Source organism: Somniosus microcephalus, chromosome 30 (genome assembly GCF_052327205.1).
Source record: "Somniosus microcephalus isolate GS21.2 chromosome 30, FLI_Smic_1.0, whole genome shotgun sequence".
Classification (NCBI taxonomy): Eukaryota; Metazoa; Chordata; class Chondrichthyes; order Squaliformes; family Somniosidae; genus Somniosus; species Somniosus microcephalus.
Window position 1 is genome coordinate 2866387 of NC_141016.1, and position 19241 is coordinate 2885627.

Below are 19241 nucleotides of genomic sequence, written 5' to 3' on the forward strand. Positions count from 1 at the left end.
GGTAGCGTTGGGTTGAAGTGAGCCAACACTTCCTCAGAGGTAATCAACGCCTTGCTTCTGCGAAAGGCCTTCTTACAGTCCTCGCTCCACTTCCATGGTACTTCTTTCCGCAACAGAGCATTCAGCGGATGCAGCACCGTGGATAGATTTGGCAGAAACTTATGGTAATAATTAATCAACCCCAGAAACGACCTCAACTGTGATACATTTTCTGGAGCGGGGGCCTTCACGACCGCTTCGATCTTGTCAGGTGACTTGTGCAGCCCCTCTTGGTCAATGACATGACCGCAGTACGAGATCCGTTTCTGGAAGAACTCACATTTCTGGCGATTAACTCGAAGGCCATATTCCTTCAACCTGGTGAGCACCAGTTTCAAATTTGTGAGGTGTTCCTCCTCGTCTTCTCCCGTAATCAGGATATCGTCCAAGTAACACTGAGTGCTTGGAATACCCTGTAAGACCTGCTCCATGGCCCTCTGCCAAATTGCTGGAGCCGAAGCTACTCCAAAAACCAGTCTATTATATCGATACAAGCCTCTGTGCGTGTTGATTGTGAGATACTGGCGTGACTCTTCCTCGACCTCCATCTGTAAATATGCTTGTGCCAGGTCTATCTTGGTGAAGTGTTTCCCGCCAGACAATGAAGCAAAGATATCCTCAATCCGCGGAAGCGGGTATTGTACCGTGTGAAGCACCGGATTAACTGTGATCTTGAAGTCTCCGCAGATGCGGACCTTCCCCGGTCCCCCTGGCTTGTTACTTGATGAAGACTTCATGACGGGAACAATGGGCGTGGCCCACTCACTCCAGTCCACCTTCGACAGTACCCCTGCACGTTCAAGCTCCTCCAGTTCTGCCTCCACAGCAGGTCGTATCGCGTAAGGTACCGATCTGGCTTTGAAAAATTTTGGGCTTGCATGTTCTGCAATCTTGATTTTTCCCTTAATTCCTCTCAGTGTTCCCAGTCCCTGCTGGAATACCTCTTTAGCCTCGTCCAATATTCTGGACAACCGTTCAGGTTTGACATCTTTCTTTCCGAAATCTACCGTCATTGTGTTTAGTGAGTTCCAGTCTATCTTTATTTTCCTGATCCACTCCCGTCCCAGAAGTGGTGGACCTCCCTCGGGTAGTACATATAAGTCCATTCCTTGGTGATCTTTGCCCTTGTGTCTCACCTTGACTTTTATCTTTCCGATGGGGTATACTTTATGCCCCGTGTATGTCTGCAATACTATCTCCGTATCCCGTAGGGGAATATGTTTGAATAACTTTTTGTAATCTTGTTTATTCATGACCGTCAACGCCGATCCGATGTCCACTTCCATCTTCACTTGGACTTTTGCAATCTGCAGTGTGACCCAGATAGTTTGTCGGTCAGCTTCTTTACTCACATTGTGAATCCTCAGACTACCCAGTTCCTTGCTGTTGGGGTCTGAATCCGAATTCAGTTCATCTGGACTCTTCACAGTCACCTTATGTACCTTTCTGTACTTCTTCTGCGGTGACTTATTGTTGCTGGTCTTCTTTCCTGACCGGCATACTTTAGATATGTGACCAAGTTTGCCACATTTTCTACATTCCTGGTTTTTAAACCAGCATTGGTTCTGGTCGTGTGTTGTCTTCCCACAACGGTAACATTTCGTTGTACCCGAAGTCATTTGATCCACACTGAGTACCGCTGTCTTCAGCTGCATTTCCGCCGTGCCTCTCGCTGCGGCTTCGTGCGATGCTGCAATAAGGACAGCCTTATCAAGTGTAAGATCGTTCTCTTCGAGCAGTCGCTTTTGTGTTCCTTCCTTCGACATCCCGCACACAAACTTGTCTCTCAGTGCCTCTGTCAGATTTACCCCAAACTCACAGTATTTTGCTAGCCTACGCAGTTCAACCAGGTACTCCGCGTTGCTTTCCTCCTTTAGTTGCGTTCTCCCGTAAAATTTAGCTCGTTCCGCTAACATCAGCGGTGTGGGGTTCACATGATCCTTCAGGACAGCAACACTATTAGCGAAAGACTGATCCGCCGGTTTAGCTGGTGATAGAAGATGCTTCAATAACCCGTATGTCTTCGCACCCATTGAGTTTAGTAAGGTTAGAGCTTTATCATAATTTGCTATCTTATTGACCTTACAATATATCTCGATGCGTTCTACATACGTGGTCCAATCTTCCACATCAGAATCGAATTCGTTGATGTTGCCACGCTTAGGCATCTTCACACTCTTCCTGAGAAACAACAACGAAATTTTTCTTCAACTTTTTTTTTCCAAAAATGGCGGTTTCCCGCGCTTGTCTTCTTCCCCGCCCACTTTCAAAATGGCGGTTTCCCGCTCCTGTCTTCTTCTCCGCCTACTGGCGGGAGGGGTAAGCTTTTCCCTTGGGCGACGACCGCTGGCTTTCGGGGTTCGCAGCCTGCGCGCCGGCTTCAGTGCGTTCTTTGTTCCCTTTTCTCGGCAGGGCAACCGGCGCTGGGGACAACCCGTTGACGGCGAACAGTTCCAGCCGCTGGCTGAATCTCCTCGGTCTCCCTCGCTCGGCTCTGTCTCTCCCGCTCGCTCGGGCTCTGTCTCTCCCTCAGCGGCTTCCAATCGCGCCTCCCAGCCCTCTCGCAGTCCGGTCCTTTCCTCCCCCGGCTGCGGCTGAGTTCTCCGCGGTTTCTTATTTTTATTTCTTCCCGCGCCTTACGATCCCGGTCGCAGCGCCTCGCGGCCTCGGTAGCTGCCCGGCCTTTCGCCGGTCGCGGTCGAGCTGTCTCACGACGCTGTTGCATCTCCCAGCCCGCTTGTAGCCCGGTCTCTCACACCGGCTGCGTTCCCGCTGGTAGCCCAGTCTCTCACACCGGCTGCATTCCCGCTTGCACCGCGGCTTCCGTGCCCCACGCTGCCCCAGTCTCAGCACCTCTGGGCCCGACTTCTGTCCGGCTCCTTTCCCCCCGACCGTGGTCGAGTTCACCGCCCTTCCTCCGTTTTTTATTTTTATTTTCCCCCTACTCACAGTCAACGTGGCCGACTTGCTTCTCGTGGCTGATCGGCTCACTCACCACCATGGCAGAAGGGACGATCACTGCCTGTTGCTGATGGAAGGCTTCGTGTCTGAATTCTTCCTTCTTCCTTGCTCTGCAGACTTGAGTCTTCTCTCAGCAGAATGACGAGGGCGGGTGCCTCCTCTCGACGCTCGTTAACTGCTTCGGATGTATCGCTGCCGCAGGGTAAGATCGAACTCGTCGCCACTGTAAAGTCTGTGGGTTATATGGTGAATTAATACACAGACTACAAGAGTAACTTTAACAGGACTTTACTATTCGAAGGTCAGGGCGAATCTGCCCAATCAATCCTTACACAGCACTTATATACCGGTGTGGTCACCACCGGTATTACAGTGTACAGTAGCCAAGACAAAGTAGTGCAACCCTTAAAATAGTTCTCTTAAAGGTGGAACGTTACATACACTACAAAATGAAGCTAGATAAAATAATGGAACAGTTTGAGGCCTACTGCATACCTAAACGCAACGTGACCTTTGAGAGGCACAAATTTTTCACATGTGTACGGAAAATCGGCGAGACTATTGATCAGTATGTGACTGAACTGAGAAACCGGAGCAAATCGTGTGAATTTGGGGGACTCACAGACTCGCTGATAAAAGACAGACTGGTGTGTGGTATTCCAGATAATGGTCAAAGGGAAAGGCTGCTAAGAGAGCAAGATCTAGACCTGGGAAAAGCCATAGCATTGTGTAGGGCTACAGAGACTGTGAAGTTGCAGGCAAAGGAGCTGTTCAGTGACAGTAGCTGCAACGTGGATGCAGTGAGAAAGAACGGATACAAACCGTTTAACAAAGAGAGCGCCAATGTGAAAAAAGAGACGTGGCCAGCAAATGAAAATGAAAGAGACAATCGGAAGTCATGTAGTCGATGCGGTACACAGCATCCACCAAGAAAGTGTCCAGCATATGGTAAAACATGCAATAGATGCAACAAAAACAACCATTATGCCCGTTGCTGTAAGAACCAAGCGCAACAAAGCAAGGTCCATACAGTAGATGAAAGCGAGATAGAGGAATTCAATGTAGATGTTGTGTCTGAAAACAAAAAAGAAAGAGACTGGATGTTGACACTAAAAGTGAATGGCATACACATTCCATTTAAATTGGATACTGGAGCACAAGTTAATGTGATATCAGAGACCGATTTTAAGAGAATTAGACCCAGACCAAAGTTACATGGAATACAAGTGAAAGTGACCGGATACTCAGGTACTGATATACCAGTGAAAGGAAAATGCATTGTCAAAGTAACACACAAGGACAGAGAGCACACGCTAGCATTAATCGTGGTGCCAAAGGATGTGCAAGCCATACTAGGGTTAAAAGCCTGTGAGAGACTGAACCTGGTAAAGAGAGTCCTCGTTCTGGAAAGCGAAGGAGAGACAGTCTATGATGAACTCATGAAAGAGTACAAAGACCTATTTAAGGGTCTAGGCTGCATTCCAGGAGAACACACGATCAGAGTAGATAAAAGTATGACACCGGTCATACATCCATGCAGAAAAGTTCCGTTTGCTCTTCAAAAGCAACTGAAGGCAGAGTTGGACAGGATGGAAAGCCTGAACATGATTCAGAAGATAGATGAGCCAACTGAGTGGGTGAGTTCCCTCGTCGTAGTGGACAAAAAGAATGGAAAGCTCAGAATTTGCCTGGATCCAAGAGATCTAAACAGAGCAATAAAGAGAGAGCACTTCAAGCTTCCTACACGTGAGGAAATCATGGCACAGTTTGCAAATGCAAAATATTTCAGCAAGTTAGATGCGTCCTCAGGATTTTGGCAGATGAAGCTGGACGAAGCAAGTTCAAGACTGTGCATGTTCAACACTCCATTTGGCAGATACAGATTCCTAAGGTTACCATTTGACATTGCCTCAGCTCCTGAAGTGTATCACAAGACTATCCAAATGATCTATGAGCACCTGGAGGGAGTTGATACATCAATGGATGACATCATAGTATGGGGAACCACGAGAACTGAGCATGACGAGAGACTGAAAAAAGTGCTGGAAGCAACAAGGAAAACAAACCTGAAGCTGAATAGAGAGAAATGCCAGCTCGGGGTGACAGAACTGACATTCGTGGGAGATATCCTTAGCAGTGAGGGCATCAGACCAGATCCCAGAAAGGTGTCCGCCATTGAGAATATGCCAAGGCCACAATGCAAAAAGGACGTGCAGAGGTTTAATGGAATGATCAACTACATGGGTAAATTCATATCCAACCTCTCAGAAAAAATAGCGCCACTGAGAAGACTAACTGAAAAGAACATAGAATGGGAACGGAATCATGAGCATGAGAAGTCATGGAGCGATCTAAATAAACTGCTCACAGAGGAACCAGTTCTGAGGTTTTATGACCCAGCGAGACCCATCAAGATATCATCAGATGCATCACAGAGTGGGCTCGGTGCCGTTCTTCTGCAACAATATGACTACTGGCAACCTATTGCATATGCATCGCGCTCAATGACAGACGCGGAGACGCGATATGCTCAAATCGAAAAGGAGCTGCTCAGCATCACATACGCCTGTGAAAGATTTCACCAGTTTGTGGCAGGACAAGCAATCAGTGTAGAGACTGACCATAAGCCCTTGATTGCATTGTTCCAAAAGCCACTGAATAGCTGTCCGCTTAGAATACAAAGAATGATGATCAGGCTGCAACGCTATACACTGAATGTTGCGTACACACCGGGTAAGCTGATGTATACAGCAGACACGTTGTCCAGAGCTGTTGACCCAAGTGAGCCCGCAAACACCACAATGGATGAAAAAGTGAACGCCTACATGGACATGATCACAAGTGCACTGCCCATAGCAGATGCAAAAATGGAACTCATAAAGACTGAGACAAACAAAGATGAAACAATGAGACGACTGAGAAAAAGCATCTTGGATGGATGGCCCAACATGAAGCAAGACTGCTCACCTGACATGGCAGAGTACTGGAACTGCAGGGCGGAACTATCAGTGGTCGAAGACATCATCTACAAAGGAAGTAAAATAGTTATCCCAAAGAGTCTGAGAAGAGAGATGCTAAAAAAGATCCATGGAGGACATCTGGGAATCGAAAAGTGTAAGAAAAGAGCACGAGAGGTGATGTACTGGCCACGAATCAACCAAGATGTGACAAATGAGGTGTCAAACTGCACAATATGCCTGAAATATCGAGCAAGCAATCCGGTAGAACCACTAAAGCCACACCCAGCACCAGACAGACCTTACCAGAAGGTAGGCGCTGACCTATTCGTATGTCAAGGGAAGGACTATCTTGTCGTCACAGACTATTACTCCCTGTATCCAGAGGTTTGTAGACTGTACACCACCACTGCAGAAGCTGTGATAAGAAGTATGAAAGCCATATTCTCCAGACATGGCGTGGCAAGTGAGGTCTTCACAGACAACGGACCCCAGTTTAACAATGCAAATTTCCGACACTTTGCCAAAGAGTGGGACTTTGTCCACACAACATCAAGTCCTCACTATCCACAGTCCAATGGACTAGTGGAAAAATCGGTCCAGACAGTGAAAAGACTGATGTACAAGGCAAAAGACAGTGGAACTGACTTCTACCAAAGCATGCTTGTATACCGCACAACGCCGCTCGAGTGTGGTATGTCACCAGCCCAACTCCTGATGGGACGTCGGCTAAGGTCAAACCTACCCATCCCGGAGAACCTCCTGAAAACAAAAGAGGGGGAGAAAGTGAGGAAGTTCAAAGAGCAACAGAAAGAAAAGCAAAAGTACTACTATGACAGAGGAACACAAAACCTACCTGAACTCCACACTGGTGACCAAGTAAGGTTGAAAGACAAAACAAACACATGGACTCAGAAGGGAGCTGTCCTGAATGAAGTTCAACCAAGATCATACACCATTCAGACTGATGAGGGTGCTGTTCTGAGAAGAAATCGTCGAGATCTTCTCATGGGACCAGCCACAGCAGGTCAAGAGACTGATACTGGTGAACAACCTGATCACACAGCTGAGAACCAATCATCTGAGGCAACAACTCAGATTCAAGGACAATCAATCAGAAAATCCTCAAGACACGTGAAGCCTCCTGAGAGACTCATTGAGCAAATTTAAGGACTATTGTTAAAGAAGGAAGTAATGTTATCTTATTCTTTCTTCAAGTTCTAGTGTATTGACATATTTCATGTGAACACACAAAGCAAGGGTAAAAAACCTTGATCATGATAATGATAATGTAAGTTCATTAAATGTTGTTAGTTAAAAGTAAAATACTTTTGTTTTAAGAAAGGGAGATGTAATGATATCAGCAAATAGTGATGATATTTGTCTGTGTTTGATTACTTATGCCTTACAGCATATTTGTCTGTGTTTTTGATTACTTGTGCCTGACCAGCAGAGGTCATGTGAGAGACAAGCAGTCCAGAGGAGTTTTACTTTCAGTTTCATTCTAGATGCGTCACAGCATAGTGTGTTCTGTAAAAAGCTGTAGAAAGTCTTGAACAAGACTTTAGATTAAACAACATTCTCTTTCAGAAATGAGTCTTTATTGAACCCAAAACGAAATCAAAACAATCATCACCTGTGCACATTGCTGCCCGGGAGGCCAGCGATGGCCTCATCATGTCCAGATTTGCTTCACTTGATGCTGTACACCCTCGCTGCCACATGATGCGCCAGGTTAAAACCACCCCACACCAGCATCATAAAGCATCCCTACAATGCCCAAGCCATTCCTTTCAAACTCACCACCATTGCGGGGGTACGGTTATGTCTCACCATTCGCTGCAACTCACAAAGCCACTTCCAAAGGTGCCACAAATCTGTCCAAGAAGGGGAAGTGGTGACAATAAGAATTTCAATGTTTGACAGCACATTAACAGAAAGTTTACAAGAACATTGGCTAAAACACACAAGTGCCTACCCTTGTGAGTTGTTAGTTGGTATGATTGGACTAGGATGAGGGTAAGTGTGAAGGGTGGCTAGTGAGATGGGGAAGTGATAATGTAGATAGAGAGGGATGGTGGAGGTGCAAGGTAAGTTGGTGTGAGTAAAGATGTGCAGGAGTAGGGTAGGGAAGGCAGAGTTATGAGGATGTGATGAGTGGCACAGCAGGATGAGGTTGAGTGTGGCTTTTCAGTAATGTTTCGTGATCTACTGAGATCATTGAAAGGTTTGCGCCACTGCAGCCTGGTCCTCCTGACCACATCCCTGCGTGTGCCCTCCTGTGCAATGTGCAACCAGGCTGTGTTGGTGTCCTGGGGAGGTCTCTTCCACCCATGGGAAGGGAAGAGGACCTCCCTGCGTGCTGTTATTCCCTCCATAAGCATAAGGAGGAAGTCATGGGAGAGCCTGAGTGTAGCCGTGCACCTCTGTGCAGCGCTTGTTAGTGTTTGCAGCACCTCAATGCTTCAGAACACAGACAGCACAACTGTCAAAATTAATGTGGACATGGTCCCTTTAAGGAAACTGGCTGATGATGCATCATCAGATGACGTCATTAGACCCGCTTCCTTTTAATTGGCCGGGAACCTCGCAGGGCGTAACAAGCCCAATCAGAGCAAAGTCACTTGGAGGAGGCGGGATGAAGACGGCTGCGGAGTTTGAGGCCGCTGTCTGCTCCGGCTGCACTGGACTCGCCATGGCTGGTGAAATCGCGGCCGGGGTAAAACCAGACAGTGGGCTGAATTTTGCCGGCGCTCAGAGGGCGGGTTCAGAGGCGGGTCCGCTGTCAAATTCGAAATGATTGATAGCGGGTTGAGAGCCCACTCCGAACCCGCCTCCATGCAAGTTTTCAAAGTGTTGGGTCTGCGATTTCAGAACAGACCCGACACCAAGCGGTGGGGGAGGCATTTCAGATAGTTAAATGTTTGTTAAACGCTTGTTTACTACTATTTTACCAGCCTTTTTCTATTTTCCCACATTTTTACCGGGGTTCACGTTGTTTGGAGATCACGTCAGGTAAGTAGGTCGGGTTCTCTATGTCTCCCCATTGCTGTGAATAGGTGACAGCTGCAAAAGTGGTCTGAAAGCTCCAATTTCACAGCTGTTCACTTTCCAATGTCAGAAGCTTGAGCCTTCAGGACTTGGAAGACACTTTTGAGCTGTAAGCAATTTGGAAGTGTTTGGAGTAAACTCTCTATCCATTGTCACCTCCTTGGAGCAAGCTCTTTCACCATTGACAGCTCACTTCTGTCATCTCAACTTCAGCTGCCATCTATTCCAGCAATATCGGTGCCCTTGAAAAAATCAGACCTTGGTCCTCAGAATCCCTCCACGATCAGCTCCAACACCAACATCACCAACAACAACACCAACCTTCTCCGCAATCACCTGATGCTGCACAGGACACAGGGCATCAGCACCCGACCACATTGCTGCCCGGGAGGCCAGCGATGGCCTCACCATGCCCAGATTTACTTCACTTGATGCTGTACACCCTGGCTGCCACATGATGCGCCAGGTTGGCACCACCCCACACCAGCACCATAAAGCATCCCTACAATGCCCAAGCCGTTCCTTTCACACTCATCGCCATTGCGGGGATTCCGTTATGTCTCACCATTCACTGCAACTCACTAAGACACTTCCAAAGGTGAGCACAGATCTGTACAATAAGGCAAAGTGTTGAAAATAAAGATTTCAATGTTTGACAACACATTAACAGAAAAATTACATGAACATTGCATAAAACACCCAAGTGCCTACCCTTGTGTGGTGTTAGTTGGTATGATTGGACTTGAATGAGGGTGAGTGTGAGGGGTGGCTAGTGAGATGGGGAAGTGATAATATAGATAGAGAGGGATGGGTGGAGGTGCAAGGTAAGTTGGTGTGAGTAAGGATGTGCAGGAGTAGGGTAGGGAAGGCAGAGTGATGGGGATGTGATGAGTGACACAGCAGGATGAGGTTGAGTGTGGCTTTGCAGTAACGTTTCGTGATCTACTGAGATCATTGAAAGGTTTGCGTCACTGCAGCCTGGTCCTCCTGACCACATCCCTGCTTGTGTCCTCCTGTGCAATGTGCAACCAGGCTGTGTTGATCTCCTTGGAAGGTCTCTTCCACCCATGGGAAGGGAAGAGGACCTCCCTGTGTGCTGTGACTCCCTCCATATGCTTATGGAGGGAGTCATGGGAGAGCCTGAGTGCAGCCCTGCCCCTCTGTGTAGTGCTTGTTAGTGTTTGCAGCACCTCAATGCTGTAGAACACTGACAGCACAACTGTCAAAATGAATGCAGCCATGGTTTATCCAATGGTCATGTGAAGTTTCTGTTAATGTGGTGTCAAACATTGAAATCTTTATTTTGAACACTTAATTTCTTGGACAGATTTGTGTGCGCCTTTCGATTGGCTTAGTGAGTTGCAGTGAATGGTGAGACATAACGGTACCCCCTGCTAAACTGATGAGTGTGAAAGGAATGGCTTGGGCATTGTAGGGATGCTTTATGATGTTGGTGTGGGGTGGTGCCAACCTGGTGCATCATGTGGCAGCCAGGGTGTACAGCGTCAAGTGAAGTAAATGTGGCCATGGTGAGGCCATCGCTGGCCTGCCGGGCAGCATTGTGGTCGGGTGCTGATGCCCTGTGTTCTGTGCAGCATCAGGTGATTGCAGAGAAAGTTGGTGTTGATGTTGGTGTTGCTGGTGTGCCCAGTGATGCTGGTGTTGGGGCTGATCGTGATGGGATTCTGAGGACCAAGGTGAGATTTGTTCAAGGGCACTGATGCTGATGGAATAGATGGCAGGTGAGGTTGAGATGACAAAAGCGATCTGTCAATGGTGAGAGAGGTTGTCCTAATGAGGTGACACTGGATAGAGAATTTGCTCCAAACACTTGCAAGCTGCATAAAGCTCAATCTGTCTTCCAAATGCAGTAAGCAACAGCTTCTAACCTTGGAGAGTGAGCTCTATGAAATGGAAGCTTTTATAGACCATTTGGAGCTGTGAAGTAAAGAAACCATCACATGCTGACACAACTCCCGACCTCCTGACCTGACGTGATCCCCAAGCAGCGCGGAAGCCGTGGGCGAACTCTAAAATTCTAAAAGTGAGGTTAAAATAAGACTTAATTGCTTCTCAACAATGCATTTAATGATATCAATTGTCTCCCCCGCCGCTTGGTGTTGGGTCTGTTCAGCGCTGACAGACCCGACACCAGGGAGACGCGCATGGAGGCGGGTTGACAGTGGGTTCCCTACCCGCTATCAATCATGTCCATTTTCACGGCTGACCCACCTCTGATCCCGTCCTCTCAGCACCGGCCAAAGAGCGAGAAAGAAGCTTTTACCTCGCACCTGGTCGGATCTATCAGGAATACCCCAAAGTGCTTCACATACAATCGATTACTTTGAAGCGTGGTCACTGTTTTGTTAGCAAACGTGACAGCCGTTTTATGCACAGCAAGATCCCACAAACAACGATGAGATGAATAATGGGTTAATCTGTTTTTTTTTGGTATTGCTGGGTGAGAGAGGAGCGTTGACCAGGATACCGCACGAACTCACTGCTCTGTAGGGAGAGTAGTTGGAATGTTTTTTATGCTACAAAGGAAAAAGCAGATGTTCCTGCAGGTCTCTTGTTTCCTGACCCGGCCTATCTTTTCTGTGAACGCAGTGAGACAGAATCACACTATCTGTTTTTGAGGGCATTGTCTCACCCTGTCTCTGCAATCTCCTGCAGCCTTCCGCTCTTCCACCCTCACATCATTCCGCCTTCTCACTCTGGTCTTTTTGTGTATCCGTTCCTCCCCACCGCCCCTTCACCCCACCATTGGCGGCTGTGCCTTCAGCCACCTTGGCCCACTTGCTATTCCCCACCGAAACCCTTTGCCTCTCTACTTCTCGCCTCTCCCTTAAAAGAACTTTTTGACCAATTAGACTTCCGATCTCCCCATCTGATCTCTCCCACCATGGCTTGGCATCCATTCCCTATTTCCATTAGTGAGGCACCTTTTAATGTTAAAAGTGTTTATAAATATAAGTGTTTGTCTGGGAGATAGTTGTAGGGAGAAAGGAATAGAAGGATAGGGTGAGATGAAGAGGGGTGAGAGGAGGCTCATGTGGAGCATAAACACCGGCACGGACCAGTTGGGCCGAATGGCCTGTTTCTGTGCTGTAGATTCTATGTATTCAATGGTTTGTTGAATTTAATATGGCCAATACCTGGTCTGTACACTGACGGTGCTGACCAATCCTTGCTCCTAGTTTCTATCTCTGAAATTTACCAATTAGCAAACTTTCCCAAATCTTGCCTCCAACCTCTGTCTCTCACAGCCGTTCTTGTCTCTCTTGATACCGCTATGTAGATCGCTCCTCTTGTCCCTTGACTTGTCTGATATAAAATATTGCATGTTCTTGCTCCCTGCCTTCTCATTTTAAAGAGACTCTCACCATTTCCTACTCTGACCCGTCCTTTCTCGGCCTCAAAACTATAGAACTCCTCATCTCGCCAGTCCTCCATTCCTCCCACAGTCTACAGGTTAATAAGGGTCAGCTGGTTTACTCAGCAGCATTCTTGGACGTGAAAGATCCCTTGGAACTATTCAAAGAAGAGCAGGGGTGTCCTGGACAACAATCATCTTCAACCAGCATCAAGAACGCGTCGTCTGGTCATTTAACTCATTGCTGTTTGTGGGAGCTTGCTGTGCGCAGATTGGCAGCCACGTTTCCCTACATTACAACAGTGACCACACTTCAAAAGTATTTCATTGGCTGTGGAGCGCTTTGTGATGTCCTGAGAATGTACAAGGTGCTACAGAAATGCAAGTGTGTTTTTCTTCTTCTCAACTGATAACAAGGACCGAGGGGTATTCAATTCAATTCAAATCGCTTTATTGGCATGACAAGGTACATCTTATGTTGCCAAAGCATCGAAAAACATTCATGGTTGAACACATAAATACAGATCTATTCATACAGTGTATAAACAGATATATCCCTGAGTGTATAAATATACATTCATATAATTTGTATATACTCTTTTCTTATATTTAGTGGTTGTCCCTCTGTTTATGGCAAGCTGTAACATCGTGTGCCGCTCAGGTTACACAATTTCTCTCTTCCCCGAGTAGGTATGGGAGTTTTTGGTCGTCATTCAAATTGAAATAAGTTTAGATTGCGACACCCTACACTTGATGCTCGTGGGTGGAAAACAAACTATCACAAGTAAACCACTTTGTTACACTTATCAAGTATAGTATAGTCACACCTGGAGAAAAACGTGTCGAATTTCTTCATTTAAAGCGTTCTACAGTTCTTAGCCCACTTTTTTATTTCCTGAGCTGGGTGACTTGTACTTTCCTTGCGTTTTATTGTGAAAGAGTAGAACAGGAGCCTCCTACAACTAACACGCCAGACTGACCGATCGGCAGTGGAAGGTACGGGCAAGGTGAAAGGTACCACAACACACACTGCAGCGCAGAACAGAAACACACCGCCCACAGCTTTGAGTGAAGTCACTGTGGCCACACTTTACCTGAGATTCAGCAATCCCACACTCCCCGCAGGAGTTGTGACCGCACCCACCAGTGTCTACAACACCGAGGGCTGATTTTATTTTGACTCGCATTCCCTTTCAGCCTGGGAGTGTGGGACCAGTGCACTTTCATGCAATTTTCGATGTCGAGGTTGTCCTCGGTTTTCCATTTTTCGCTGCCGCCTCCGCCTCCCCTCTGCTGCGCCCACCTGTGTCCTGTTGCTCTGAAGGAACGTGCCATCAAACATGCATTTCACTCACTGGAACTCCAAACATGCTGTGAACATGCGCCAAATGTTTATTATCATTTCAGTTGATCTTTAACGCGATATTTCACCTTAACTAATGTAATTTTAAGGGTTTTCCACCTGGTTAACGGACAGAAAACAGAGAGTAGGAATAAATGGGTCATTTTCGGGTTGGCAGGCTGTAACTAGTGGGGTACCGCAAGGATCAGTGCTTGGGCCTCAGCTATTCACAATCTACATCAATGATTTGGAAGAGGGGACCAAATGTCCAAGTTTGCTGCTGATACAAAGCTGGGTGGGAATGTAAGTTGTGAGGAGGATGCAAAGAGGCTTCAAGGGGATATAGGCAGGCTAAGTGAATGGGCAAGAACATGGCAAATGGAATATAATGTGAAGTTATCCACTTTGGTAGGAAAAATAGAAAAGCAAAGTATTTTTTAAATGGTGCGAGATTGGGAAATGTTGGTGTTCAGAGGGACCTGGGTGTCCTTGTACACGAATCACTGAAAGTTAACATGCAGGTACAGCAAGCAATGAAGAAAGCAAATGGTATGTTGGCCTTTATTACAAGAGGATTTGAGTATAAGAGTAAAGGGGGGAGAAATTCGGTATCACCCCGTTTGGGGCGAGATTATCAGCCGGGCGCAAAGATTATCGCCTGGCGCTAATTATCGCCTCCGACTGCAAACTTGGCCTCTATCGCCCCTGGAGGTGATTGGAGCACTAAATCAGGCGCTACACACCTCTCTTAAGGCGCTAATGCCGAGGAGCGAGGTGCTACCTCAGAGCGCCAGCGAAGCTCATGTGATGTCAGTCAGCAATGGAACACAGACACACTGGCGCCGGCCAGTTCTTAAAAGGGAGGGTCGATCTTGCTCTCCATCCACATCCTGCTCATTGCAGCCTTGAGTCTTGGCCTGGAGAGACCTATACATCAAATCTGCTGGAAAGAACAATGGAGAGGCCCAGGGAAAGAGCTCAGAGTGCAGCCCCCACAGTCTCTTCTAAATCGATACAAGGAAGGTCAAATTAAAATGAACCTGCAAAGTGTTGCTCAGTCCCCAAAACTCCTTCACACAGCGTTGAATCTCTCCAGAAGTCTCTCTCTCTCTCTCAGAATGCGTGGTGAAAAAATGTCGCCGACACAAAAAGGCAGGAAGTGGTCACCTTTAAATAGTGCTCCCCCAGTCCCTTCCTGACTGCAAAACGCTCCCCTCAACCTGTCGTTGCTAGCGGCAGGCGGTAAGGCAGGGGGCGCCACTCAATATCCAGTCCGGGGCGGTACCAGGTCATTGCACGCTCGACTGACGTCACAATCTGCCGGCGCAGGAGATCGTGGCGGTAGTGTTTAGCGCTGCTGCAAAATGTCTGGTCAAATTCGCGAGTGGCGCAAATATCGCCGCGCCCGGGTGCTAGTTGCTTTGCGACCCATTAGCGCCCTCTTAAGATGCTAACGGGAAGCGCAAAGCAACCGAATTTTTCAGCCAAGACATCTTACTGCAATTATATAGGTCCCTGGTGAGACCACACCTGGAGTATTGTGTACAGTTTTGGTCTCCTTACCTAAGGAAGGATATACTTGCCATACAGGGAGTGCAACGAAGGTTCACCAGACTGGTTCCTGGGATGGGGGGATTGTCCTATGAGGAGAGATTGAGTAGACTAGGCCTATATTCTCTAGAGTTTAGAAGAATAAGAGGTGACCTCATTGAAACATACAAAATTCTTACAGGGCTCGACAGGGTAGATGCAGGGAGGATGTTTCCCCTGGCTGGGGAGTCTAGAACCAGGGGTCACAGTCTCAGAATAAGGGGTCGGCCAATTAAGACTGAGATGAGGAGAAATTTCTTCACTCAGAGGGTGGTGAATCTTTGGAATTCTCTACCCCACAGGCTGTGGACGCTCAGTCGTTGAGTATATTCAAGACCGAGATTCTTAAAAACATCTGAAAACATGTCACGTACAGTGAAATTAAAAGAAAAAGAAAGAACTTGCATTTCACCACCTCAGGATGTCTCAAAACGCTGTACAGCCAATGAAGTACTTTTTGAAGTGTAGTCACTGTTGTAATGTAGGAAACGCAGCAGCCAATATGTGCACAGCAAGCTCCCACAAACAGCAATGTGATAATGACCAGATAATCTGTTTTAGTGATGTTGGTTGAGGGATAAATATTGGCCCCAGGACACCCTGCTCTTCTTCCAATAGTGTCCGTGGGATCTTTTACATCCACCTGAGAGAGGGCAGATGGGGCCTTGGTTTAACGTCTCAACTGAAAGACGGCACCTCCGACAGTGCGGCGCTCCCTCAGTACTGCCCCTCCGACAGTGCAGCGCTCCCTCACTACTGCCCCTCCAACAGTGTGGCGCTCCCTCAGTACTGCCCCTCCAACAGTGTCACACTCCCTCAGTACTGCCCCTCCGACAGTGCAGTGCTCCCTCAGTACTGCCCCTCCGACAGTGCAGCTCTCCCTCAGTACTGCCCCTCCGACAGTGCAGCGCTCCCTCAGTACTGCCCCTTCGACAGTGCAGCGCTCCCTCAGTACTGCCCCTCCGACAGTGCAGCACTCCCTCAGTACTGCCCCTCCGACAGTGCAGCACTCCCTCAGTACTGCCCCTCCGACAGTGCAGCTCTCCCTCAGCACTGCCCCTCCGACAGTGCAGCGCTCCCTCAGCACTGCCCCTCCGACAGTGCAGCTCTCCCTCAGTACTGCCCCTCCGACAGTGCAGCGCTCCCTCAGTACTGCCCCTTCGACAGTGCAGCGCTCCCTCAGTACTGCCCCTCCGACAGTGCAGCACTCCCTCAGTACTGCCCCTCCGACAGTGCAGCGCTCCCTCAGTACTGCCCCTCCGACAGTGCAGCTCTCCCTCAGTACTGCCCGTCCGACAGTGCAGCGCTCCCTCAGTACTGCCCCTTCGACAGTGCAGCGCTCCCTCAGTACTGCCCCTCCAACAGTGCGGCGCTCCCTCAGTACTGCCCCTCCGACAGTGCAGCACTCCTTCAGTACTGCCCCCCCGACAGTGCAGCACTCCCTCAGTACTGCACTGGAGTGTCAGCCTGGGTTGTGCAGCAAGATCTCACTAACAAAAAGTGAGGTGAATGACCAATGATTCTGTATTTAGTGGTGTTGGCTGAGGGAAGACATATTGACCAGGTGACGGTCTTTGAATAGTTCCATGGGGAGTTGCATCATCAGAACAGAGAAATAGGACTTCGGTTTAACATCTCATCTAAAATATGGTGGCTCGCACAGTACTGAGCAGGACTCCCTCAGTACTGAGCGGGGCTCCCTCAGTACTGAGCGGGACTCCCTCAGTACTGAGCGGGGCTCCCTCAGTACTGAGCGGGCCTCCCTCAGTACTGAGCAGGACTCCCTCAGTGCTGAGCGGGACTCCCTCAGTACTGAGCGGGACTCCCTCAGTACTGAGCAGGAGTCCCTCAGTACTGAGCAGAACTCCCTCAGTACTGAGCAGGACTCCCTCAGTACTGAGCGGGCCTCCCTCAGTACTGAGCAGGACTCCCTCAGTACTGAGCAGGAGTCCCTCAGTACTGAGCAGGAGTCCCTCAGTACTGAGCAGGACTCCCTCAGGACTGAGCAGGAGTCCCTCAGTACTGAGCAGGAGTCCCTCAGTACTGAGCAGGACTCCCTCAGGACTGAGCAGGACTCCCTCAGTACTGAGCAGGACTCCCTCAGTACTGAGCGGGCCTCCCTCAGTACTGAGCAGGACTCCCTCAGGACTGAGCAGGACTCCCTCAGTACTGAGCAGGGCTCCCTCAGTACTGAGCAGGACTCCCTCAGTACTGAGCGGGACTCCCTCAGTGCTGAGCGGGACTCCCTCAGTACTGAGCGGGACTCACTCAGTCCTGAGCGGGACTCCCTCAGTACTGAGCAGGACTCCCTCAGTACTGCAATTCTCACACCTTGAAGAAGTTCTGCTCTTCTCTTCGACGGGATTTCCATTTGTCTCTTCAACCTTGTTCATCTATCCGATCTCTGACCTTCCCTTTCGTTCTTTCCTCCCCTCCCCTTTTTCCCAGCCCCTAAATATGCTTTCCATTTCCTGCTTTTTTCCGGTTCTGACGAAGGGTCTTTGACCTGAAACTTTGACTCCGTTTCTCTCTCCACGGATGCTGCCCTGGCCTGCTGAGTTTTTCCAGCGTTTTCTGTTGTAATTTCGGATTTCCAGCATCCGCAGTATTTTGCTATCGTATAAGATGAATTGCAGTGAGTCCCATCTCTCAACCCGGCGCATCAGCAGTGAGAACGAATTGTCATCGCAGTTTCCCCGCACCCCCGCCCGCCCGATCTACATCTTTCACGTCGTACATTTGTTTTGTTGCAGTGAATGAATTCCGGGTGACAGTGAGGAAGACGGAAGCGGCGGAGAGATGTCGACTGCGGGGAATATTCCTTCTCAAAGCAGAGAAGGATGGCTTGGAGCTGAAGGATCCTAAAAGCGGGGAGGTCCTCCACATCTGGCCATACAGGTTTCTGAGACGTTTTGGACGGGACAAGGTAAACGCTTGGATTTCTCATGTTGATTCAGTGCAGTGCCGTACCGTACCGATCCTCCACTAGGTGTGCAGTGTTGGTAACGCAGTGTTGATCTGAACCAGCCGCTCTGTCAGCAACACAATGTGTCTGCTTTAACAGGATTTTAATCTTCAGAACCGCAGATTTCCTGAGCTGCATTATGAGGTTGTAATTCAATTGAGGAGTTTTAATTATATTCGAAGCTTGAGGCTTTTATAAAATGCCACCTGAGCGCCTATATTTCCTAAGGAGGCTGAAGGGATGTAACCTGTCACCCCTGATCCTCTCTAACTTTTACCGCTGCACAATAGAGAGCATCCTGACGAACTGTATCACAGTATGGTATGGCAGCTGTAGCTACTATGACCGGAAAGCCCTGCAGCGGGTAGTCAAAACTGCCCAACGCATTACCGGCACCCGGCTACCGACCATAGAGCACATATACCAGAAACGCTGTTTACGGAGGTCACGGACCATCATCAAAGACCCTACCCACCCCAGCCACAGTCTGTTCGCCCTCCTGCCATCTGGGAGACGCTACAGATGCATTCGCACCCGAACGACCAGATTTAGGAACAGCTTCTTTCCCAGGGCTGTCATCCTACTGAACTCCACAAATAAACTCTAAAGCCTGCACATCTGCCAATGCACTTTATTATGTTTATGTTAATGTATTACAAGCCAAATGAATGTTGAATGTTTAAATGTCTTAATCTAAATGTACACTCTCGGGAGCCGCAAGCCTACATTTCGTTGTACTGCACTTGTGCACTAACAATGACAATAAAGTTGATTATTATTATTATTATTATTAGATTGAGTTACACATTTTAACTCACTCCAAAGTCCACCTCCGACATTGTCCAAACAAACTCATTATTCTGAAACATTTGCTAGGCATTTCAATCATCGCAGTCTGCTGGCTGCCACCTCGTGACACAGGACACTGTTCCTGGTGTTTATTGTGCTTTTGGGAGGCAT

At 48.3% G+C, this 19241-nt stretch overlaps 1 protein-coding gene across 1 annotated transcript in view; it reads left to right on the top strand.

Annotated features, from left to right (window-relative positions):
- Positions 1-19241, top strand: part of LOC147097863 (docking protein 2-like) — an 88308-nt gene that overhangs the window by 67245 nt on the left and 1822 nt on the right. The window contains exon 4 of the mRNA XM_085970897.1: positions 18070-18242. Coding sequence (XP_085827023.1) covers positions 18070-18242 — 173 coding nt within the window. The remainder of the gene's footprint in view (positions 1-18069; positions 18243-19241) is intronic.